The sequence below is a fragment of the Phasianus colchicus genome, chromosome 34 (genome assembly GCF_987193195.1).
Source record: "Phasianus colchicus chromosome 34, bPhaCol1.hap1.1, whole genome shotgun sequence".
In the NCBI taxonomy this organism is placed as follows: domain Eukaryota; kingdom Metazoa; phylum Chordata; class Aves; order Galliformes; family Phasianidae; genus Phasianus; species Phasianus colchicus.
The window spans coordinates 2,307,849-2,334,400 of NC_143469.1; the positions used below are offsets into that span (position 1 = coordinate 2,307,849).

The following is a 26,552-nucleotide window of genomic DNA, read 5'->3' on the forward strand; positions in this document are numbered from 1 at the left end:
TTGGGGGCAACGGGGGGTCAACCCGTGCCATATTTTTTTTGGGGGGGGGGCGAAGGGACGCAAATCACGTGGGGGGGGGGGAGGGTTTAATTGTGGGGGGAGGGGCGTTGATTTTTACCCCCCGCCCCCCTTTAAATTCTGGTGCCATTCGTGGGGGTGTTGGAAGACCCCCCCCCCAAACTGCCAATGTCTGCCCTATGGGGGGGGGCGGGGGGAGAAGAGGGGTTAATTAATTTGGGGGGGGGGACATGGATGGGTGCCCCCCCCCCGCGCTGTCAATCATTGTCACGTAACGAATGAATAATTAAAAGAAGTCATTAATTGAAGCAGGGCTTTAACTGGGGGGAAAACATTAAAAATGGGGGGGGGGTCGTTTTTGGGGGGGGGTCCCGAAAAGTTGTGGGGGGGCGGCGGAGCCTCAGTCGTCCTTCAGGCCCCCAAAGACGGAGGAGGGGACGCTTTTCTGCTCCAAGGGCACCTCTGGGGGGGGGGGGCAGTGAGAAAGCGCCCCACAGCTGCCCTGTAAGTGCCCCACAGCTGCCCCATAAGTGCCCCATACCTCCCCCATAAGTGCCCCATAGCTGCCCCCCAACTGCCCCATAGCTGCCCCATAAGTTCCCCATAGCTGCCCCGTAAGTGCCCCATAAGTGCCCCACAGCTGCCCCATAAGTGCCCCCCAACTGCGCCATAAGTGCCCCATAATTGCCCCATACCTCCCCCATAAGTGCCCCATAGCTGCCCCCCAACTGCCCCATAAGTGCCCCACAGCTGCCCCATAATTGCCCCATACCTCCCCCATAAGTGCCTCATAGCTGCCCCATAAGCGCCCCCCAACTGCCCCATAAGTGCCCTATAAGTGCCCCATAAATGCCCCATAGCTGCCCCATAAGTGCCCCACACCTGCCCCATAAGTGTCCTGTAACTCCCTGCCCCATAACCCCCCTGCCCCACACTCCATAATCCCACACCTCCTGCCCCATAACCCCACAGCCCCACAACCCATAATCCAACAACCCCACACCCCATAACCCCACACCCCATAATCCCCCAAGCCCCCTGCCCCATAATCCCACACTCCCCTGCCCTATAACCCCACACCCCATAACCCCCCAACCCACAGCCCCACACCCCATAACCCAACACCCCATAACCCCACAACCCCCTGCCCCATAACCCCACAGCCCCACATCTCCCCATCCCACAGCCCATAATAACCCCATAACCTCATAAGGACCCCATAACCCCACAACAACCCCACAAGGACCCCATAAAGACCCCCCAAGGACCCCATAAGGACCCCCCAAGGACCCCATGACCCCCCAAGGACCCCATAAGGACCCCCCAAGGACCCCACAAGGACCCCATGACCCCACAAGGACCCCATAAGGACCCCATAACCCCATAAGGACCCCACAAGGACCCCATAACCCGATAAAGACCCCACAAGGACCCCATGACCCCCCAAGGACCCCATAAGGACCCCATAAGGACCCCACAAGGACCCCACAAGGACCCTATAACCTCACAAAGACCCCATAAGGACCCCCCAAGGACCCCATAAGGACCCCATAACCCCACAAGGACCCCATGACCCCACAAGGACCCCATAAGGACCCCATAACCCCATAAGGACCCCACAAGGACCCCATAACCCGATAAAGACCCCACAAGGACCCCATGACCCCCCAAGGACCCCATAAGGACCCCATAAGGACCCCACAAGGACCCTATAACCTCACAAAGACCCCATAAGGACCCCATAACCCCACAAGGACCCCATGACCCCCCAAGGACCCCATAAGGACCCCATAACCCCACAAGGACCCCATGACCCCACAAGGACCCCATAACCCCATAAGGACCCCACAAGGACCCCATAACCCGATAAAGACCCCACAAGGACCCCATGACCCCCCAAGGACCCCATAAGGACCCCATGACCCCACAAGGACCCCATAAGGACCCCATAGCCCCCCAAGGACCCCACAAGGACCCCATAAGGACCCCATGACCCCACAAGGACCCCATAAGGACCCCCCAAGGACCCCATAACCCCACAAGGACCCCATAACCCCCACAAGGACCCCATAAGGACCCCATGACCCCCCAAGGACCCCCCAAGGACCCCATAAGGACCCCCCAAGGACTCCATGACCCCACAAGGACCCCATAACCTCATAAGGACCCCCCAAGGACCCCATAAGGACCCCATAGCCCCCCAAGGACCCCATAAGGACCCCATGACCCCATAAGGACCCCACAAGGACCCCCCAAGGACCCCATAGCCCCCCAAGGACCCCATAAGGACCCCATGACCCCATAAGGACCCCACAAGGACCCCACAAGGACCCCATATCCCCACAAGGACCCCATAAGGACCCCATGACCCCATAAGGACCCCACAAGGACCCCATAAGGACCCCATAACCCCACAAGGACCCCATAAGGACCCCATGACCCCATAAGGACCCCACAAGGACCCCACAAGGACCCCATAAGGACCCCATAACCCCACAAGGACCCCATAAGGACCCCATGACCCCCCAAGGACCCCCCAAGGACCCCCCAAGGACCCCGTTACCGTCGGGCTCGGCCCCGTCCTCGTCCCCCAGCTCGATCTCCTCGGGGTTTCCGTGCTGCGGCAGCGCCGCCTCCGTGGGGCCCTCAGCCCTGGGGGGCAACGGGGGGAAATGGGGTCACTGGCACCCACAGGTGGGGGACACAGAGGGTGGGGGGTGGGGGGTGTGGGGTGAGGGGGTGTGGGTTATGGGGTGGGGATGTGGGGTGGGGGGACGTGGGGTTGTAGGTTATGGGGTGGGGGGTGTGGGGTGGGGGTGTGGGGTGGGGAGGTGTGAGGTTGTGGGTTATGGGGTGGGGGGTTATGGGGTGGGGGGGTGTGAGGTTGTGGGTTATGGGGTGGGGATGTGGGGCAGGGGGGGTTATGGGGTGGGGGGTGTGGGGTTGTGGGTTATGGGGTTGTGGGTTATGGGGTGGGGGGTGTGGGGTGGGGGGGTGTGGGGTTGTGGGTTATGGGGTGGGGGGGTGTGAGGTTGTGGGTTATGGGGTGGGGGGATGTGGGGTGGGGGGTTATGGGGTGGGGTTGTGGGGTGGGGGGGTGGGGTTGTGGGTTATGGGGTGGGGGGATGTGGGGTGGGGGGGTGTGAGGTAGTGGGTTATGGGGTGGGGGATGTGGGGTGGGGGGACGTGGGGTTGTAGGTTATGGGGTGGGGGGTTATGGGGTGGGGGGGTGGGGGGTTGTGGGTTATGGGGTTGTGGGTTATGGGGTGGGGGGGTGTGGGGTGGGGGCTGTGAGGTTGTGGGTTATGGGGTTGGGGGGGTGTGGGGCAGGGGGGGTTATGGGGTGGAAGGATGTGGGGCGAGGGGGGGTTATGGGGTGGGGGCATGTGGGGTGGGGGGGTGTGGGGTTGTGGGTTATGGGGTGGGGGGTGTGGGGCAGGGGGGGGTTATGGGGCGGGATTATGAGCTGGGGGGATGTGGGGTGGGGGGATGTGGGGTTGTGGGTTATGGGGCAGAAGGTTATGGGGCAGAGGTGTGGGGTTGTGGGTCACGGAGGGTTATGGGGCAGGGAGTGTGGCTGCCCCTGTCCCTTTAAGGCTGGCCCTGTCCCTTTAAGAGCGTCCCTGTCCCTTTAAGGCAGCCCCCGGCGCCATGGCGGTGCTGCGGTCCCTTTAAGAGCGCCGCGGTCCCTTTAAGGCCGCCCCTTTAAAGCTACCGCTGTCCCTTTAAGGCTACGCGCTCCCTTTAAGGCTGCTGTTCCTTTACGGCCGCGGCCCCTTTAAGGCCACCCGGTCCCTTTAACACCGCGGTCCCTTTAAGGCTGCGGTGCCTTTAAGGCCACCTGGTTCCCTTAGCACCGCGGTCCCTTCAAGGCCGTTGCCCCTTTAATGCCGTTGCCCCTTTAAGACTGTTGCCCCTTCATGCCGTTGCCCCTTTAAGACTGTTGCCACCCCCTCCCACCGCCCCCAAAGCCGTTGCCCCTTAAACCCGTTGCCCCTTTAACACCTGTTGTCCCCCCCCCCGCCCCTCCAATGCCGTTGCCCCCTTAAAGCCGTTGCCCCTTGAAGGCGTTGCCCCTTGCAGACAGTTGCCGTTTGAAGGCGGTCCCCACCTGACGAACCGCAGGCCGTGTTTCCCGGCTCCGTCCCGCGCGGCCTCGCAGCTCAGCAGCGCCGCCTGCTGCTCCAAGCGCTGCATCTCATCTGCGGCCGGCAGCGCGGCTGCACAGCGGCGCCGATGGAACAGGAACGGCCCCGTAACCACCCCATAACCAACCCATAACCACCCCGTAACGGCCCCATAGCCACCCCATAACCACCCCATAGCCACCCCATAACCACCCCATAACGGCCCCATAGCCACCCCATAACCACCCCATAACCGGCCCTATAACCACCCCATAGCCACCCCGTAACGGCCCCATAACCACCCCATAATCGCCCCATAGCCACCCCATAACCACCCCGTAACCACCCCATAACGGCCCCATAGCCACCCCATAACCACCCCATAGCCACCCCATAACCACCCCGTAACCACCCCGTAACGGCCCCATAGCCACCCCATAACCACCCCGTAATGGCCCCATAGCCACCCCATAACGGCCCCATAGCCACCCCATAACCACCCCGTAATGGCCCCATAGCCACCCCATAACGGCCCCATAGCCACCCCATAACCACCCCGTAATGGCCCCATAGCCACCCCATAACCGCCCCATAGCCACCCCATAACCAACCCATAACCACCCTGTAACCACCCCATTACGGCCCCATAGCCACCCCATAACGGCCCCATAACCACCCCATAACCACCCCATAAACGCCCCATAACCACCCCATAACCACCCCATAATGGCCCCATAATCACCCCGCAACCAACCCATAACGACCCCATAATGGCCCCACAATGGCCCTGTAACCACCCCGTAACGGCCCCATAACCAACCCATAACCACCCCATAACGGCCCTGTAACTACCCCATAACCGCCCCATAACCACCCCATAACCAACCCATAACCTGCCCTATAACCACCCCATAGCCACCCCGTAATCAACCCATAACCACCCCGTAACCACCCCATAACGGCCCCGTAACGGCCCCATAACCACCCCGTAACCACCCCATAACGGCCCCATAACCACCCCATAACTGCCCCATAACGAACTCATAATGGCCCCACAACCGCCCCATAACCACCCCGTAACGGCCCCATGATCACCCCATAACCAACCCATAACCACCCCATAACGGCCCCATAACCACCCTGTAACCACCCCATAACGGCCCCATAACCACCCTGTAACCACCCCATAACGGCCCCATAACCATCCCATAACCACCCCGTAACCGCCCCATAACCGCCCCATAACTGCCCCATAACTGCCCCGTAACCACCCCATAATGGCCCCATAATCACCTCGTAACCACCCCATAACCAACCCATAACCCCGATGACCCCATATCTCCCCCTAAGACCCTGTATCTCCCCCTGTGACCCCATATCTCCCCCTACAACCCCATAGCTGACCCTACGACCCCATAACTGACCCCATGACCCCATAACTGACCCCATAACTGACCCCTTCCCCTCTCACTGTGTGCCCGGAGCACCTGTGATGCCATGAAGTTGACCTGTGTGTTGTAGGTCGCCTGCACGCTGCCACCCTATATATATCTCCACCAGGACCCCATAACTGACCCCATAGCTGACCCTATGACCCCATAGCTGACCCTATGACCCCATAGCTGACCCTATGACCCCATATCTCCCTCTAGGACCCCATATCTCCCCCTATGACCCCATAGATGCTCCCATATCGCCCTTATCACTCCATATCTCCCCCTACGACCCCATATCTCCCCCTACAGCCCCATATCTCCCCCAATGACCCCATAACTGACCCCATACCTGACCCTATGACCCCATATCTCCCCCTATGACCCCATATCTCCCCCTGTGACCTCATAGATGCTCCCATATCCCCCTTATCACTCCATATCTCCCCCTACGACCCCATATCTCCCCCTACAGCCCCATATCTCCCCCTGTGACCCCATAACTGACCCCATATCTCCCCTTATGACCCCACAGCTGACCCCATGACCCCCTGGATGCCCCTCTCACCGTGTGCCCGGAGCACCTGGGAGGCCATGAAGTTGACCTGTGTGTTGTAGGTCGCCTGCACGCTGCCACCCCATATCTCCCCCTGTGACCCCGTATCTCCCCCTGTGACCCCATATCTCCCCCTGTGACCCCATATCTCCCCCTATGACCCCACAGATGCCCCATATCACCCCATATCTCCCCCTGTGACCCCATAGATGCCCCCCTATCCCCCTGATCACTCCATAGATGCCCCCTATGACTGCATAGATGCACCCATATCGCCCTTATCACTCCGTATCTCCCCCTACGACCCCGTATCTCCCCCTATGACCCCATAACTGACCCCATAGCTGACCCTATGACCCCATAGCTGACCCTATGACCCCATATCTCCCTCTATGACCCCATATCTCCCCCTGTGACCCCATAGATGCTCCCATATCGCCCTTATCACTCCATATCTCCCCCTACGACCACATATCTCCCCCTACAGCCCCATATCTCCCCCTACAACCCCATAACTGACCCCATAGCTGACCCTATGACCCCATATCTCCCCCTATGACCCCATAGATGCTCCCATATCCCCCTTATCACTCTGTATCTCCCCCTGTAACCCATATCTCCCCCTACGACCACATATCTCCCCCTCTCACCCCACAGCTGACCCCACGACCCCACAGCTGACCCCACGACCCCACAGCTGACCCCATGACCCCCTGGATGCCCCTCTCACCGTGTGCCCGGAGCACCTGTGATGCCATGAAGTTGACCTGGGTGTTGTAGGTCGCCTGCACGCTGCCACCCCATATCTCCCCCTGTGACCCCATATCTCCCCCTATGACCCCACAGATGCCCCATATCACCCCATATCTCCCCCTGTGACCCCATAGATTCCCCCATATCCCCCTGATCACTCCATAGATGCCCCCTATGACTGCATAGATGCACCCATATCGCCCTTATCACTCCGTATCTCTCCCTACGACCCCATATCTCCCCCTATGACCCCATAACTGACCCCATAGCTGACCCTATGACCCCATAGCTGACCCTATGACCCCATATCTCCCTCTATGACCCCATATCTCCCCCTATGACCCCACAGCTGACCCCATATCCCCCTTATCACTCCATATCTCCCCCTACGACCACATATCTCCCCCTACAGCCCCATATCTCCCCCTACAACCCCATAACTGACCCCATAGCTGACCCTATGACCCCATATCTCCCTCTATGACCCCATATCTCCCCCTGTGACCCCATAGATGCTCCCATATCCCCCTTATCACTCCATATCTCCCCCTACGACCACATATCTCCCCCTCTCACCCCATATCTCCCCCTGTGACCCCATAACTGACCCCACGACCCCACAGCTGACCCCATGACCCCCTGGATGCCCCTCTCACCGTGTGCCCGGAGCACCTGTGATGCCATGAAGTTGACCTGGGTGTTGTAGGTCGCCTGCACGCTGCCACCCCATATCTCCCCCTGTGACCCCATATCTCCCCCTATGACCCCATAACTGACCCCATAGCTGACCCTATGACCCCATATCTCCCCCTATGACCTCATAGATGCCCCCATATCCCCCTGATCACTCTGTATCTCCCCCTATGACCCCATATCTCCCCCTCTCACCCCATATCTCCCCCTGTGACCCCATAACTGACCCCACGACCCCACAGCTGACCCCATGACCCCACAGCTGACCCCACGACCCCATAGATGCCCCTCTCACCGTGTGCCCGGAGCACCTGTGATGCCATGAAGTTGACCTGTGTGTTGTAGGTCGCCTGCACGCTGCGCCGCACGCGCAGCAGCTCCCTGATGGTGTCCTCGTTGCCGTGCCGGATCTCAAAGTCCTTCCAGGTCTGCCAGAAGGACGGCGAGATCTGCGGGGCAGAGACGGTTATGGGGTGGGGCGTTATGGGGTCGGGGTCACCATGGGGGCAGTGGGGTCACCATGGGGGCAGTATGGGGGCAGTATGGGGTCACTGGGGTCACTATGGGGTCACTATGGGGGCAGTATGGGGTCGCGGGGTCACCATGGGGGCACTATGGGGTCACTGGTGTCACCATGGGGGCAGTATGGGGTCACTATGGGGGCAGTATGGGGTCGCAGGGTCACCATGGGGGCAGTATGGGGTCACTGGGGTCACCATGGGGGCAGTATGGGGGCAGTATGGGGTCACTATGGCACATTGCGGGGCGTAATGGGGTCACGGGGTCACCATGGGGGCACTAAGTAGGCAGTATGGGGTCACTGGGGTCACTATGGGGGCAGTATGGGGTCACTGGGGTCACCATGGGGGCAGTATGGGGGCAGTATGGGGTCACTATGGGGTCACTATGGGGGCATTATGGGACATTATGGGGTCATTATGGGACATTGTGGGGTGTTATGGGGTCGCAGGGTCATCATGGGGGCAGTATGGGGGCATTATGGGGTCACTATGGGACATTGTGGGGCGTTATGGGGTCACGGGGTTGCCATGGGGGCATTATGGGGTCACTATGGGGGCAGTATGGGGGCAGTATGGGGGCAGTATGGGGTCGCGGGGTCACCATGGGGGCAGTATGGGGTCACTGGTGTCACCATGGGGGCAGTATGGGGTCACTATGGGGGCAGTATGGGGGCAGTATGGGGTCACTATGGGGGCAGTATGGGGTCACTGGGGTCACCATGGGGGCAGTATGGGGTCACTGGGGTCACTATGGGGGCAGTATGGGGGCATTATGGGACATTGCGGGGCGTAATGGGGTCACGGGGTCACCATGGGGGCACTATGGGGGCATTATGGGGTCACTGGGGTCACTATGGGGGCAGTATGGGGGCGTTATGGGGTCACTGGGGTCACTATGGGGTCACTATGGGGGCAGTATGGGGTCGCGGGGTCACCATGGGGGCACTATGGGGTCACTGGGGTCACCATGGGGGCAGTATGGGGTCACCATGGGGGCAGTATGGGGTCACTATGGGGGCAGTATGGGGGCAGTATGGGGTCACTGGGGTCACCATGGGGGCAGTATGGGGGCAGTGGGGTCACTATGGGGGCAGTATGGGGGCAGTGGGGTCACTATGGGGGCTGTATGGGACATTATGGGGTCACTGGGGTCACTATGGGGGCAGTATGGGGGCATTATGGCACATTGCGGGGCGTAATGGGGTCACGGGGTCACTATAGGGGCACTAAGTAGGCAGTATGGGGTCACAGGGGTCACTATGGGGGCAGTATGGGGTCACTGGGGTCACCATGGGGGCAGTATGGGGTCACTATGGGGGCACTATGGGGGCAGTATGGGGTCGCGGGGTCACCATGGGGGCAGTATGGGGTCATTATGGGACATTGTGGGGCATTATGGGGTCACGGGGTCAGTATAGGGGCAGTGGGGTCACTATGGGACTTTGTCGGGCAGTATGGGGTCATTATGGGGTCACTATGGGACATTGTGGGGTGTTATGGGGTCACAGGGTCACCATGGGGGCACTATGGGGGCAGTATGGGGTCACTGGGGTCACCATGGGGGCACTATGGGGGCATTATGTGGTCACTGGGGTCACTATGGGGTCACTATGGGGTCACTATGGGATTTTGTGGGATGTTATGGGGTCACAGGGTCAGTATAGGGGCAGTGGGGTCACTATGGGACTTTGTGGGGCGTTATGGGGTCGCGGGGTCACCATGGGGGCAGTATGGGGGCAGTATGGGGTCACTGGGGTCACTATGGGGGCAGTATAGGACATTATGGGGTCATTATGGGACATTGTGGGGCGTTATGGGGTCTCGGGGTCACCATGGGGGCACTATGGGGGCGTTATGGGGTCACTGGGGTCACTATGGGGGCAGTATGGGGTCATTATGGGACATTGTGGGGCATTATGGGGTCACGGGGTCACCATGGGGGCACTATGGGGGCAGTATGGGTTCACTGAGGTCACTATGGGGTCACTATGGGGTCATTATGGGGTCATTATGGGACATTGTGGGGCGTTATGGGGTCATTATGGGACTTTGTGGGATGTTATGGGGTCATTATGGGGTCACTATGGGACATTGTGGGGCGTTATGGGGTCACTGGGGTCACTATGGGGGCAGTATGGGGGCATTATGGGGTCACTGGGGTTACTATGGGGTCACTATGGGGTCACTATGGGACTTTGTGGGATGTTATGGGGTCACAGGGTCAGTATAGGGGCAGTGGGGTCACTATGGGACTTTGTGGGGAGTTATGGGGTCGCAGGGTCACCATGGGGTCACTATGGGGGCAGTATGGGACATCATGGGGTCATTATGGGACATTGTGGGGCGTTATGGGGTTGCGGGGTCACTATGGGGGCAGTATGGGGGCAGTATGGGATGTTATGGGGTCACGGGGTCAGTATAGGGGCAGTGGGGTCACTATGGGGTCACTATGGGACTTTGTGGGACGTTATGGGGTCACTGGGGTCACTATGGGGGCATTATGGGATGTTATGGGGTTGTGGGGTCACCATGGGGGCAGTGGGGTCACTATGGGGTCACTATGGGACTTTGTGGGACGTTATGGGGTCACTATGGGGGCGTTTTGGGACATTGTGGGATGTTATGGGGTCACAGGGTCAGTATAGGGGCAGTGGGGTCACTATGGGGCCACTATGGGACATTGTGGGGCGTTATGGGGTCGCGGGGTCAGTATAGGGGCAGTGGGGTCACTATGGGGTCAGTGGGGTCACTATGGGGGCATCATGGGTCACTGGGAGTTTGTGGGACGTTATGGGGTCACGACGGGGGCGTTATGGGACATTATGGGGTCATGAGGTCACTATGGGAGCAGTGGGGTCACTATGGGGGCAGTTTGGGACATTGTGGGACGTTATGGGGTCGTGGGGTTACTATGGGGTCACAGGGTCACTATGGGGGCAGTGGGGTCACTATGGGGTCACTATGGGGACATTATGGGATGTTATGGGGTATACGCTCCCCCCTACCCGTTTGTCACAGATCTGGGCGCAGAGGCACCCCATAAGTGCCCCCCCACCCCCACCCCATAAGTGCCATCCCCCCACCCATGGGTGCCCCCACCGACCCACGGGTCGCAGATCTGGGCGCAGTGGCACCGGATGGCGCCCCATAAGTGCCCCTCCCACCCCATAAGTGCCCCTCCCACCCCATAAGCACCACCCCCCCACCCATAGGTGCCCCCCCCCCACCCATGGGTGCCCCCACGCACCCTGGGGTCACAGATCTGGTCGCAGTGGCAGTAGATGGCGCCCCATAACTTCCCCACCCTCCCCACCCCACAGCTGCCCCCCCTGACCCCATAAGCACCACCGCCCCCACCCATAGGTGCCCACCGCCCCCCCCCCCCACCCATGGGTGCCCCCACGCACCCTGGGGTCGCAGATCTGGGCGCAGTGGCAGTAGATGGCGCGCGCTCGGTCCACCTCGCCCAGCTTGCACTCCATGGCCGCGAAGCGCAGGCACATCTCGCGCGCCTCGTCGTCGCTCAGCACCTGCCCCACAAGTGGGTGTTCAGACCCACGGCTGCCCCACAAGTGGGTGTTCTGACCCACGGCTGCCCCACAAGTGGGCGTTGGGACCCATAGTTGCACCACAAGTGGGCGCTGGGAGCCGCGGCTGCCCCACAAGTGGGTGTTGAGACCCACGGCTGCCCCACAAGTGGGTGTTGAGACCCATAGCTGCCCCACAAGTGGGTGCTGGGACCCAGAGTTGCACCACAAGTGGGCGCTGGGAGCCGCGGCTGCCCCATAAGTGAGGACTGGGACCCACAGCTGCCCCACAAGTGGGCGCTGGGAGCCACGGCTGCCCCACAAGTGGGTGCTGGGACCCATAGTTGCACCACAAGTGGGCGCTGGGAGCCACGGCTGCCCCACAAGTGGGCGCTGGGACCCATAGTTTCCCCATAAGTGCACACTGGGAGCCATAGCTGCCCCATAAGTGGGTGCTGGGACCCATAGCAGCCCCACAAGTTGCCCCAAATCCCCCCTACGACCCCATACCCCATACCCCACCCCACAACCCACCTCTACGGCCCTCTCGTATATGGGCCTGGTGTGGGTGACCCCATAGAGCTCAGCCGCCCTACTGATGGACCCCAAATCCCCCCTATATCCCCCCTATATCCCCCATATCCCACCCCAAATCCCCCCATATCCCATATCCCCACCCCACAACCCACCTCAATGGCCCTCTCATATATGGGCCTGATGTGCCTGACCCCATAGAGCTCTGCGGCCCTACTGATGGACCCCAAATGCCCCCCATGACCCCAAATCGGCCCCTACAACCCCAAATCCCATCCCCCACCCCACAACCCACCTCTATGGCCCTCTCATATATGGGCCTGGTGTGGGTGACCCCATAGAGCTCGGCCGCCCTACTGACGGACCCCAAATCCCCCCTATGACCCCAAATCCCCCCTACGACCCCAAATCTCCCCCCAAATCCCCCCATATCCCACCCTATATCCCAAATCCCACCCCCCACCCCACAACCCACCTCAATGGCCCTCTCATAGATGGGCCTGGTGTGGGTGACCCCATAGAGCTCGGCCGCCCTACTGATGGACCCCAAATCCCCCCTATGACCCCAAATCCCCCCTATGACCCCAAATCCCCCCATATCGTCCCATATCCCATATCCCCACCCCAAATCCCACCCCCCACCCCACAACCCACCTCAATGGCCCTCTCATATATGGGCCTGGTGTGTGTGACCCCATAGAGCTCGGCCGCCCTACTGATGGACCCCAAATCCCCGCTACGACCCCATATCCCCCATATCCCACCCCATATCCCATATCCCCACCCCAAATCCCACCCCCCACCCCACAACCCACCTCAATGGCCCTCTCGTAGATGGGCCTGGTGTGTGTGACCCCATAGAGCTCAGCCACCCTACTGATGGACCCCAAATCCCCCCTACGACCCCAAATCCCCCCTACGACCCCAAATCCCCCCTACGACCCCAAATCCCCCCATATCGTCCCATACCCCACCCCCCACCCCACAACCCACCTCTATGGCCCTCTCATAGATGGGCCTGGTGTGTGTGACCCCATAGAGCTCGGCCGCCCTACTGACGGACCCCAAATCCCCCCTACAACCCCATAATCGACCCCTATGACCCCAAATCCCCCCTACAACCCCAAATCCCACCCCACACCCCATAACCCACCTCAATGGCCCTCTCGTAGATGGGCCTGGTGTGGGTGACCCCATAGAGCTCGGCCGCCCTACTGACGGACCCCAAATCCCCCCTATGACCCCATATCCCATATCCCCACCCCACATCCCACCCCATATCCCACCTCAATGGCCCTCTCATATATGGGCCTGGTTGGGTGACCCCATAGAGCTCAGCAGCCCTACTGATGGACCCCAAATCCCCCCTACGACCCCAAATCCCCCCATATCATCCCATACCCCACCCCCCACCCCACAACCCACCTCTATGGCCCTCTCATAGATGGGCCTGGTGTGTGTGACCCCATAGAGCTCGGCCGCCCTACTGACGGACCCCAAATCCCCCCTACAACCCCATAATCGACCCCTATGACCCCAAATCCCCCCTACAACCCCAAATCCCACCCCACACCCCATAACCCACCTCAATGGCCCTCTCATAGATGGGCCTGGTGTGTGTGACCCCATAGAGCTCGGCCGCCCTACTGATGGCCACCTCGAAGACGGCGCGGCGCTCTGCGGGCAGCACGGCTCTGGTGGCACGGTCGTAAACGGCCATGGCCCGGCGCGCCATCCCATAATGCTCCTCCAGCTGCGCGTACTGCAGGAAGATGCCTGTGGGGCGAACGGGGGTCGGCTCTGCCCCATAGATCGCCCCATAGATCGTCCTATAACTGCCCCATAGACTGTCCTATAACTGCCCCATAGATTGCCCTGTAACTGCCCCATAGATTGCCCCATAGATCGCCCCATAGATTGTCCTATAACTGCCCCATAGATTGCCCCATAGATTGTCCTATAACTGCCCCATAGATTGCCCTGTAACTGCCCCATAGATTGCCCCATAGATCGCCCCATAGATTGTCCTATAACTGCCCCATAGATTGCCCCATAGATTCCTGCATAGATTGCCCTATAACTGCCCCATAGATCACCCCATAGATTGTCCTATAACTGCCCCATAGATTGCCCCATAGATTCCTGCATAGATTGCCCTATAACTGCCCCATAGATCACCCCATAGATTGTCCTATAACTGCCCCACAGATCGCCCCATAGATCGTCCTGTAACTGCCCCATAGATTGCCCCACAGACTGCTCTGTAACTGCCCCATAGATTGCCCCATAGCTGCCCCACAAATTGCCCCATAGCTGCCCCATAGATCACGCCATAGATTGCCCAGTAACTGCCCCATAGCTGCCCCATAGATTGTGCTATAACTGCACCTTAGCTGCCCCATAGGTTGCCCCACAGCTGCCCCACAGACTGGCTGACGTCTGTCCCATGGCACCCCATAACCGCCCCGTATCATCCTACAACCACCCCACAACCACCCCATATCCCCCCATAAGCACCCCATAACCACCCCATATCCCCGCATACCCACCCCATAACCACCCCATACCCCACTCATATCCCCCCATGCCCACTCCATCTCACCCCATATCCCCCCATAACCACCCCATATCACCCCACACCCCCCATACCCACCCCATATCCCCCCATACCCACCCCATACCCACCCCCTATCACCCCATATCACCTCCTAATGCCCCATATCCACTCCATATCACCCCCTATCCCCCCATACCCACCCTGTATCCCCCAAACCCACCCCATATCACCCCATAGTGCCCCGTATCACCCCATAGTGCCCCATGCCCACCCCATACCCCCCATATCCCCCCCCATACCCACCCCATATCTCCCCATACCCCCCCATCTCACCCCAAACCCCCCCATTTCACCCCATGCCCACCCCATATCCCCCCATACCCCCCCCATATCCCCCCATACCCCCCCCATATCCCCCCATAGTGTCCCATACCCATTCCATCTCACCCCATAATGCCCCATAACCACTCCATCTCGCCCCATATCCCCCCATACCCCCCCATATCACCCCATAGTGCCCCATGCCCACCCCATACCCCCCCATATCACCCCCTACCCACCCCATACCCACCCATATCCCTGCATACCCACCCCATGCCCACCCCATATCCCCCCATACCCATCCCATATCCCTGCATATCACCCCATACCCACCCCATACCCCCCCCATACCACCCCATAGTGCCCCATGCCCACCGCATACCCACCCCATACCCACCCATATCACCCCATATCACCCCCTGTGCCCCATGCCCCCCCCATACCCACCCCATTCCCACCCTGTATCCCCCAAACCCACCCCATACCCACCCCATATTCCCCCATACCCACTCCATATCACCCCATAGTGCCCCAAACGCACCCCCTACCCCCCATATCACCCCATAGTGTCCCGTATCACCCCATAGTGCCCCATAACCCCCCATGCCCACCCCATACCCCCCCATATCACCCCATAGTGTCCCATATCACCCCATAGTGCCCCATACCCACCCCATACCCACCCCAAACCCACCCCATGCCCACCCCACACCCCCCCATATCACCCATACCACCCCATAGTGCCCCATACCCACCCCATACCCACCCATATCACCCCATGCCCACCCCACACCACCCCATAGTGCCCCATACCCACCCCATACCCCCCCATATCACCCCATACCCACCCCATACCCCCCCATGCCCATCCCATACCCCCCCCATACCCACCCCATGCCCGCCCCATACCCCCCCATACCCCCCCATACCACCCCATACCCACCCCATATCCCCCCATACCCACCCCATGCCCACCCCACACCCCCCCATATCACCCCATAGTGCCCCATACCCACCCCATACCACCCCATACCCACTCCATACCCCCCATATCACCCCATACCCACCCCATAACCCCCCATATCACCCCATACCCACCCCATATCACCCCATACCCACCCCATACCCCCCCATATCACCCCATACCCACCCCATACCCCCCATATCACCCCATATCCACTCCATACCCCCCCATGCCCCCCCATACCCCCCCATATCACCCCATACCACCCCATAGTGCCCCATATCCACCCCATATCCCCCCATACCACCCCATAGTGCCCCATACCCACCCCATACCCACCCCATAGTGCCCCATACCCACCCCAAACCACCCCATACCCACCCCATGCCCACCCCAACCCCCCCCACGCCCGCCCCATGCCGCCATACCCACCCCACACCCCCCATCACCCCATAGTGCCCCATACCCACCCCATACCCCCCTCCATGCCCGCCCCACGCCCGCCCCACGCCGCCCCGTACTCTTGGCGTATTTTGGGGGGCAGCCGTCCAATGCCTGCTCGAACAGATCCCTGGCCCTCTCCAGCTTCCTGCCGCCGTAACGCGCCACGAACTTGCTCAGGTAGGTGTGCCACACGTCCGCCACGTTGGGCCACCGGAACAGCGCCACGCCGCGCTCGTACGCCTGCACCGCCACGGGCACCATGGGCACCATGGGCACCGGGGGCACCGGGGGGCGCCGTTGGGGCACCATTGGGGCACTATTGGGGCACTTTGTGGCACCACTGGGGCACCACTGGGGCACCATTGGGTCACTTTGTGGCACCACTGGGGTCATTTTGTGGCAGCACTGGGGCACCATTGGGGCACCACTGGGGCACTTTGTGGCACCACTGGGGTCATTTTGTGGCAGCACTGGGGCACCATTGGGGCACCATTGGGTCACTTTGTGGCACCACTGGGGTCATTTTGTGGCACCACTAGGACACCATTGGATCACTTTATGGCACCACTGGGGCACCATTGGGGCACAATTGGGTCACTTTGTGGCACCACTGGGTCACTATTGGGTCACTTTGTGGCACCATTGGGTCACTTTGTGGCACCACTGAGGCACCATTGGGGCACCATTGGGTCACTTTGTGGCACCACTGGGTCACTTTGTGGCACCACTGGGGCACCCACCATTGGGTGACTTTGTGGCACCACTGGGGCACCACTGGGGCACTACTGGGTCGCTTTGTGGCACCACTGGGGCACCGTTGGGGCACCATTGGGTCACTTTGTGGCACCCCTGGGCCACTACTGGGTCACTTTGTGGCACCACTGGGGCACCATTGGGTCACTTTGTGGCAGCACTGGGGCACCATTGGGTCACTATTGGGTCACTTTGTGGCAGCACTGGGGCACCTTTGGGGCACTATTGGGTCACTTTGTGGCAGCACTGGGGCACCTTTGGGTCACTTTGTGGCATCATTGGGGCACCATTGGGTCACTTTGTGGCACCACTGGGGCACCTTTGGGTCACTTTGTGGCACCACTGGGGCACCATTGGGGCACCATTGGGTCACTTTGTGGCACCACTGGGGCACTTTGTGGCACCACTGGGGCACCCACCATTGGGTGACTTTGTGGCACCACTGGGGCACCCACCATTGGGTGACTTTGTGGCACCACTGGGGCACCCACCATTGGGTGACTTTGTGGCACCACTGGGTCGCTTTGTGGCACCACTGGGGCACCGTTGGGGCACCATTGGATCACTTTGTGGCACCACTGGGCCACTACTGGGTCACTTTGTGGCACCACTGGGGCACCATTGGGTCACTATTGGGGCACTCTGTGGCACCACTGGGTCACTTTGTGGCACCGCTGTGGCACCACTGGGGCACTTTGTGGCACCGCTGGGTCCCTACTGGATCACTCTGTGTGACCCTCGTGTCCCCACTGACCCCATTACCCAAAATCCCCCCAGTGACCCCAATGACCCATAATGTCCCCAATGCCCCCAATCTCCCCACTGACCCCAATGCCCTCATTGACCCCAATGCCCCCATTGACCCCAATCCCCCCAGTGACCCCAATGCCCCTGTTGACCCCAATGCCCCCGTTGACCCCAATGCCCCCGTTGACCCCAATGACCTCAATACCCCCATTGATCCCAATGTCCCCAATGCCCCCAATCCCCCCAATGACCCCAATACCCCCGTTGACCCCAATGCCCCATTGACCCCATTGACCCCAATACCCCCATTGATTCCAATGCCCTCGTTGACCCCACTGACCCCAATGCCCCCAATGCCCTCATTGACCCCAATGCCCTCATTGACCCCAATGCCCTCATTGACCCCAATGCTCCCAATCCCCCCAGTGACCCCACTGACGTCACTGACCCCACTGACCCCAATATCCCTGTTGACCCCATTGACTCCAATGCCCCCATTAACCCCAATTTCCCCAATGCCCCACTGACCCCAGTGCCCCCATTGACCCCAGTGCCCCCAATGCCCTCATTGACCCCAATGACCCCAATGCCCCCCCTGACCCCAATAGCCCCATTGACCCCAATGCTCCCAATCCCCCCAGTGACCCCAATGCTCTCATTGACCCCAATGTCCCCCATGCCCCCATTGACTCCATTGACCCCAATGCCCTCATTGACCCCAATGCCCCCAATCCCCCCAGTGACCCCATTGCCCCCGTTGACCCCAATGACCCAAATGCCCCTATTGACCCCATTACCCCCAATGCCCCCACTGACCCCAATGCCCCCACTGACCCCAATGGCCCCAATGACCTCACCGACCCCAACATCCCCATTGATCCCAATGCCCCTATTGACCCCAGTGTCCCCAATGGCCCCATTGACCCCAATGGCCTCACTGACCTCAGTGTCCCCAATGCCCCCATTGACCCCAATGTCCCCGATACCCCTATTAACCCCATTGACCCCAATGCCCCCATTGACCCCAATGACCACATTGACCCCAATGACCCCAATATCCCTGTTGACCTCATTGACCCCAATACCCCTATTAACCCCAATGACCCCAATGCCCCATTGACCCCAATGCCCTCATCAACCCCAATGCTCCCAATCCCCCCAGTGACCCCACTGATTCCAACGCCCTCATTGACCTCAATGACCCCAATATCCCTGTTGACCCCACTGACCCCAATGCCCCCAATCCCCCCAGTGACCCCATTGCCCCCATTGACCCCAATGACCCCGTTGACCCCAATGACCCAAATGCCTCTACTGACCCCATTACCCCCAATGCCCCCACTGACCCCAATGGCCCCACTGACCTCACCGACCCCAACATCCCCATTGATCCCAATGCCCTCCTTGACCCCAATGCCCCCAATGCCCCTAATGACCCCAGTGTCCCCAATGGCCCCATTGACCCCAATGGCCTCACTGACCTCAGTGTCCCCAATGCCCCCTCTGACCCCAATGGCCCCATTGACCCCAATGCCCTCATCAACCCCAATGCTCCCAATCCCCCCAGTGACCCCACTGATTCCAACGCCCTCATTGACCTCAATGACCCCAATATCCCTGTTGACCCCACTGACCCCAATGCCCCCATTCACCCCAATGTCCCCAATACCCCATTGACCCCAATACCCCCATTGACCCCAGTGCCCCCCCCTGCCCCCACCTTGAAGCTCTCCTCGAAGTACCCCCTCTCCTCCAGGAACATCCCGTAGTTGATGACGATCTGTGGGGTGGCGATGCGCAGATCCAGGATGCGCTCATAGACCGCCTTTGTCGACTGGGGGGGGACAAGGGGGGACAAGGGGGGGATAATGGGGGGGCAACGGGGATGGGGGGGGACAATGGGGGACAAGGGGGGGGGCAAGGGGGATGGGGGGGACAATGGGGGACAATGGGGGACAAGGGGGGGACAAGGGGGGACAATAGGGGGGGCAACGGGGATGGGGGGGACAATGGGGGGCAAGGGGGGGGCAAGGGGGGGCAAGGGGGATGGGGGGGGCAATGGGGGGACAAGGGGGGGGGACAAGGGGGGGGGACAAGGGGGGGGGACAAGGGGGGGGGACAAGGGGGGGGACAAGGGGGGGCAATGGGGATGGGGGGTGACAGTGGGGGGGACAATGGGGATGGGGGTGACAGTGGGGGGGACAATGGGAGACAATGGGGACGGGGGGGGACAATGGGAGACAAAGGGGATGGGGGGGGGCCAATGAGAATGGAGGGACAATGGGGACAGGGGGAGCAATGGGGATGGGGGGTGACAGTGGGGGGGACAATGGGGATGGGGGGTGACAGTGGGGGGGACAATGGGGATGGGGGGTGACAGTGGGGGACAATGGGAGACAATGGGGACGAGGGGGCAATGGGGGACAATGGGGGGACGATGGGGGGACAAAGGGGATGGGGGGAGAATGGGGGGGCAATGGGGATGGGGGGGCAATAGGGGGGCGATGGGGGGGACAATGGGGGGACAACGGGGGGGCAATGAGGATGGGGGGGACAAAGGGGGACAGGGAGGGTGGGGACAGAGGGGGTGGGGGGACAGAGGGACAATGGGGGGGGAACAGAGGGACAATGGGGGGGGGAACAGAGGGACAACGGAGTCATTAAGAGCAGCAGGGAACGCAGCTCTCAGAGACACCACCTTGTGGCCCCCCCCACTTTGGGGTCCCCCCCCCAACCTGGAAGGTCCTCACGCTCTCCAGGTGTGACCCCCCCCCATTTACTACCCCCCCTACTTTAGTGCCCCTCCCCATTAACTGACCCCCCCCCCCCCCACCTGGAATGTCCCCAAACTCTCCTCCACCCCCCTCCCCCCCATTATTTCCCCCCCCCTTAATTGCCCCCCCAGTCTCCTCCAGAAACTCCCCTCCCTACTATTGCCCCCCCCCCCCCAATTTATTCCCCCCCCCAACATCCCCACGCTCTCCTCCAGGTCCCCCCCATATTATTGTCCCCCCCAATTAATGCCCCCCCCAGGCTCCTCCAGGTCCCCAATATCGCCCCCCCCCAATTTATTCCCCACCCCCCCTACCTGGAATATTCCCACACTCTCCTCCAGGTCCCCTCCCACTATTGCCCTCCCCCCCAATTTATTCCCCCCCCCCCCACGCTCTCCTCCAGGTCCCCCCCATATTATTGTCCCCCCCAATTAATGCCCCCCCCAGGCTCCTCCAGGTCCCCAATATCGCCCCCCCCCCCCCCCAATTTATTCCCCCCCCCTCCAAACCTGGAACGTCCCCACGCTCTCCTCCAGGTCCGCCAGCATGGCCCACACCCGCAGCGATTTATAGAGGCGATTCTGGACCGGTTCCGTTGTGTCGAAATACTCCGCGCGGCGGGCGGGCAGCGCTGTGGCCTCCTGGGGGGGGTGGGGGGGGCGGTCACGTGATGGAGGGGTCACGTGATGGGGGCGAATGTGTGTGGGGGGGGAGGGGACGTGGCGGGGTATTTGGGAGGCTGTGATGGGGGTTTGGGTCACGTGATGAGGGGCATAGGAGCTGCGGCCTCCTGGGGGGGCGGTCACGTGATGGAGGGGTCACGTGATGGGGGCGAATGTCTGGGGAGGGGACGTGGCGGGGGATTTGGGAGGCTGTGATGGGGGGTTGGGTCACGTGATGAGGGGCATAGGAGCTGCGGCCTCCTGAAGGGGCGGTCACGTGATGGAGGGGTCACGTGATGGGGGAGAATGTGGGGTGACTTGGGGGGGGTATTTGGGGGGCTGTGATGCGGGTTTGGGGTCACATGATTGGGTGTCACGTGATGGGGGGCACAGGAGCTGCGGCCTCCTGGGGGGGTGGTCACGTGATAGGGAGGGAGGTCACGTGATGGGGGTGAATGTGGGGGGGCATTTGGAGGGGCTGTGATGGGGGTTGGGGTCACGTGATGAGGGGCACAGGTGCTCTGGCCTCCCTGGGGGGGTCACATGATTTTGGGGGGGGGGGTCACATGATAGAGGTCATTTGATGGGGGTCACTTGATGGGAGCGAATGGGGGGCATTTGGGGTTGGGGTTCACGTGATGGGGGTCACGTGATCAGGTGGGGTCACGTGATGGAAGACACAGGTGCTGTGCACCCCCACACACGTGATAACCCCCCCCATCACTGCCCTCCCACGACAGCCCCCCAATCGTTACCCCCCCATCGCTGCCCCCCCAAAAGCCCCCCCCAATCATTGCCCCCCCCATGACACCCCCCCAATCATTACCCCATCATTATCCCCCCCAATAGCCCCCCCTCAATCATTATCTCCCCCCACTACCCCCATCATAGCCTCCCCCCTGTAGCCCCCCCATCATTGCCCCCCCAATAGCCCCCCCAACCGTTACCCCCCATCATTACCCCCCCAATACCCCCCCAATCATTGCCCCCCCCATGACAGCCCCCCAATCATTACCCCCCCATCATTGCCCCCCCCAACAGCCCCCCCCAATCGTTACCCCCCCCAATCGTTACCCCCCCAATAGCCCCCCCATAATCATTACCCCCCCATCATTACCCCCCCAATCATTGCCCCCCCCGATACCCCCCCCAATCGTTACCCCCCCAATAGCCCCCCCTCAATCATTACCCCCCCCATCATTACCCCCCAATCATTGCCCCCCCCCATGACACCCCCCCATTGCTGCCCCCCCCCATGACACCCCCCCCCACCATTGCCCCCCCCTCACCCTCAGCACTCTCAGCGCGGCCCCCCCCTGGTTGTGCCTCAGTTCCAGCTCCCCCCTCTCGCACCAAATGGCCGCCAGCTCCTCCACGCGCCGGAACCGAACGCGGGTGGCCTTCAGGAGCAGGGAGCGGGCCTGGGGGGGGAGACCCCATAAGCGACCCCAACACAGACCCCAAAACAACCCACCGCCCCACAAGGGACCCCATAACAACCCACTGTCCCGTAAGCGACCCCATAAACGCACCACCCCATAAGGGACCCCAGAAGAGCACCACCCCATAAGGGATCCCATAACAACCCACCACCCCACAAGGGACCCCATAAGAGCACTACCACCCCACAAGGGACCCCATAACAACCCACTGTCCCGTAAGGGACCCCATAACAACTCACTGTCCCGTAAGTGACCCCATAAACGCACCACTCTGTAAGGGACCCCATAAGAGCACTACCACCCCATAAGGGATCCCATAAGAGCACTACCACCCCACAAGGGACCCCAGAAGAGCATCACCACCCCATAAGGGATCCCATAAGACCACCACCCCATAAGGAACCCCATAAGAGCACTACCACCCCATAAGGGACTCCATAACAACCCACCACCCTATAAGGAACCCCATAAGAGCACCGCCCCATAGGGGCCCTATACTCCCAAATCCCCCACTTGCCCTTCCCATATTAGCCCCCCCCCCCCCATATTTGCCCCCCCCCCCCCATCGTCCAGCTGCCCCCCCATTCCCCCCCCCATACTTGCCCTACATTCCCCCCCCATATTTGCCCCCCCCACATCATCCAGCTGCCCCCCCCATTCCCGCCCCCCCACATCGTCCAGCTGCACCCCCCACATTCCCCCCGCCACTTGCCCCCCCCATATTTGCCCCCCCCCCACATCGTCCAGCTGCCCCCCATTCCCTTCCCCCAATATTTGCCCCCCCCCACATTCCCCCCCCCATTCCCCCCCCACTTGCCCCCCCCCACATTAGCCACCCCCCCTGCATCGTCCAGCTGCCCCCCCACATTCCCCCCCCCATATTTGCCCCCCCCATATCGTCCAGCTGCCCCCCCCATTCCCCCCCATATTTGCCCCCCCACACATCGTCCAGCTGCCCCCCCAGCTGCCCCCCCCACTTGCCCCCCCCATTAGCCCCCCCTACATCGTCCAGCTGCCCCCCCCATTTCCCCCCCCCACATTCCCCCCCCATTTCCCCCCCCATATCGTCCAGCTGCCCCCCCCATTCCCCCCCCCACATATTTGCCCCCCCCACATCATCCAGCTGCCCCCCCAGCTGCCCCCCCAGCTGCCCCCCCCACATCATCCAGCTGCCCCCCCCATTCCCCCCCACTTGCCCCCCCCCATTGCCCCCCCCCACATCATCCAGCTGCCCCCCAATTCCCCCCCCACTTGCCCCCCCCCCACATCATCCAGCTGCCCCCCCCATTCCCCCCCCACTTGCCCCCCCCCACATCATCCAGCTGCCCCCCCCCCCATTCCCCCCCCACTTGCCCCCCCCATCATCCAGCTGCCCCCCCCATTCCCCCCCCACTTGCCCCCCCCCCACATCATCCAGCTGCCCCCCCCATTCCCCCCCACTTGCCCCCCCCCATTGCCCCCCCCCACATCATCCAGCTGCCCCCCAATTCCCCCCCCACTTGCCCCCCCCCACATCATCCAGCTGCCCCCCCCATTCCCCCCCCACTTGCCCCCCCCCCACATCATCCAGCTGCCCCCCCCATTCCCCCCCCACTTGCCCCCCCCCACATCATCCAGCTGCCCCCCCCCCATTCCCCCCCCACTTGCCCCCCCCATCATCCAGCTGCCCCCCCCATTCCCCCCCCACTTGCCCCCCCCCACATCATCCAGCTGCCCCCCCCCCCATTCCCCCCCCACTTGCCCCCCCCATCATCCAGCTGCCCCCCAATTCCCCCCCCACTTGCCCCCCCACATCATCCAGCTGCCCCCCCCATTCCCTCCCCACTTGCCCCCCCCCATTGCCCCCCCCCACATCGTCCAGCTGCCCCCCCCCATTCCTCCCCACATCCCCCCCCCCTTGCCCCCCCCTACGTCGTCCAGCTGCCCGTTGTCCTCGTAGAAGCGGGCGAAGGCCACCCACAGGCTGTGCGGCCGCCCGGTGGCCTTGAAGGGATCCACGGTGCGCACCGCCTCCGTGTACGTGTGGATGATCTGCGGGGCGGGGGGCGTTGGGGGCGTGGGGGGCATTGGGGGCATGGGGGGCATTGGGGGCATGGGGGGCATTGGGGGCATGGGGGGCATTGGGGGCATTGGGGGCGTTGGGGACGTTGGGGACGTTGGGGACGTTGGGGGCATTGGGGGCATTGGGGACGTTGGGGACGTTGGGGGCATTGGGGGCGTTGGGGGCATTGGGGGGCATTGGGGGGCATTGGGGGGATGGGGGGCATGGGGGGCGTTGGGGGCGTTGGGGGCATTGGGGGGCATTGGGGGGATGGGGGGCATTGGGGGCGTTGGGGACGTTGGGGGCATTGGGGGGCATTGGGGGGATGGGGGGCATTGGGGGCGTTGGGGACGTTGGGGGCATTGGGGGGCATTGGGGGGATGGGGGGCATTGGGGGCGTTGGGGACGTTGGGGGCATTGGGGGGCATTGGGGGGATGGGGGGCATTGGGGGCGTTGGGGACGTTGGGGGCATTGGGGACGTTGGGGGGATGGGGGGCATTGGGGGCATTGGGGGCGTTGGGGGCATTGGGGGGCATTGGGGGGATGGGGGGCATTGGGGGCATTGGGGGCGTTGGGGACGTTGGGGGCATTGGGGGCGTTGGGGACGTTGGGGGCATTGGGGGGCATTGGGGGGATGGGGGGTGTTGGGGGGATGGGGAGCACAGGGGGCATTGGGGGCGTTGGGGATGTTGGGGGCATTGGGGGGCATTGGGGGGATGGGGGGCGTTGGGGACATTGGGGGCATGGGGGGACAAAGGGGGTTGGGGGGGATGGGGGCATTGAGGGAATGGGGGGCATTGGGGGACATTGGGGGGATGGGGGGCATTGGGGGGACAAAGGGGGTTGGGGGGGATGGGGGCGTTGGGGGATGGGGGGCATTGGGGGACATTGAGGGAATGGGGGACATTGGAGGGATGGGGGGCGTTGGGGGATGGGGGGCGTTGGGGGGATGGGGGGCATTGGGGGCGTTGGGGGCATTGGGGGGATGGGGGGACAAAGGGGGTTGGGGGGAATGGGGACATTGGGGGAATGGGGGGCGTTGGGGGGCATTGGGGACATTGGGGGGATGGGGGACAAAGGGGGATGGGGGGGCATTGGGGGCATTGGGGACATTGGGGACATTGGGGGACATGGGGGGGCATGGGGGGGCATGGGGGCACACGGGGGGCATTGGGGGACACAGGGGGACATGGGGACAGGGGAGGACACGGGTCCCCTCCACCCCAATGTCCCCAAAATCCCCTTTACCTCAACATCCCCAATGTCCCCAATGTCCCCAACGTCCCCAACATCCCCTCCATCCTAACGTCCCCAACGTCCCCATCACCCCAATGTCCCCAATGTCCCCAACATCCCCTCCACCCCAACGTCCCCAATGTCCCCAACGTCCCCATCACCCCAATGTCCCCAACGTCCCCAACATCCCCTCCACCCCAACGTCCCCAACGTCCCCATCACCCCCATGTCCCCAACGTCCCCATCACCCCAACGTCCCCAACGTCCCCAATGTCCCCATCACCCCAATGTCCCCAACGTCCCCAACATCCCCTCCACCCCAACGTCCCCAACGTCCCCAATGTCCTCATCACCCCCATGTCCCCAACGTCCCCATCACCCCAACGTCCCCAACGTCCCCAACGTCCCCATCACCCCAATGTCCCCAACGTCCCCAACGTCCCCAACG

At 61.9% G+C, this 26,552-nt stretch overlaps 1 protein-coding gene across 1 annotated transcript in view; it reads right to left on the minus strand.

Annotated features, from left to right (window-relative positions):
• Positions 1–361: 361 nt before the first annotated feature.
• XAB2 (XPA binding protein 2) overlaps positions 362–26,552 on the minus strand; it is a 53,584-nt gene continuing 27,393 nt past the window's right edge. Inside the window, exons 9-19 of the mRNA XM_090128923.1 lie at positions 24,738–24,857; positions 22,674–22,805; positions 21,232–21,363; positions 19,669–19,782; positions 16,526–16,688; positions 13,748–13,938; positions 11,509–11,631; positions 7,876–8,029; positions 4,130–4,238; positions 2,582–2,670; positions 362–480 (exon numbers count right to left, since the gene is read on the minus strand). Of these exons, the coding sequence (XP_089985049.1) occupies positions 419–480; positions 2,582–2,670; positions 4,130–4,238; positions 7,876–8,029; positions 11,509–11,631; positions 13,748–13,938; positions 16,526–16,688; positions 19,669–19,782; positions 21,232–21,363; positions 22,674–22,805; positions 24,738–24,857 (1,389 nt within the window). The 3' untranslated portion in view covers positions 362–418. The remainder of the gene's footprint in view (positions 481–2,581; positions 2,671–4,129; positions 4,239–7,875; positions 8,030–11,508; positions 11,632–13,747; positions 13,939–16,525; positions 16,689–19,668; positions 19,783–21,231; positions 21,364–22,673; positions 22,806–24,737; positions 24,858–26,552) is intronic.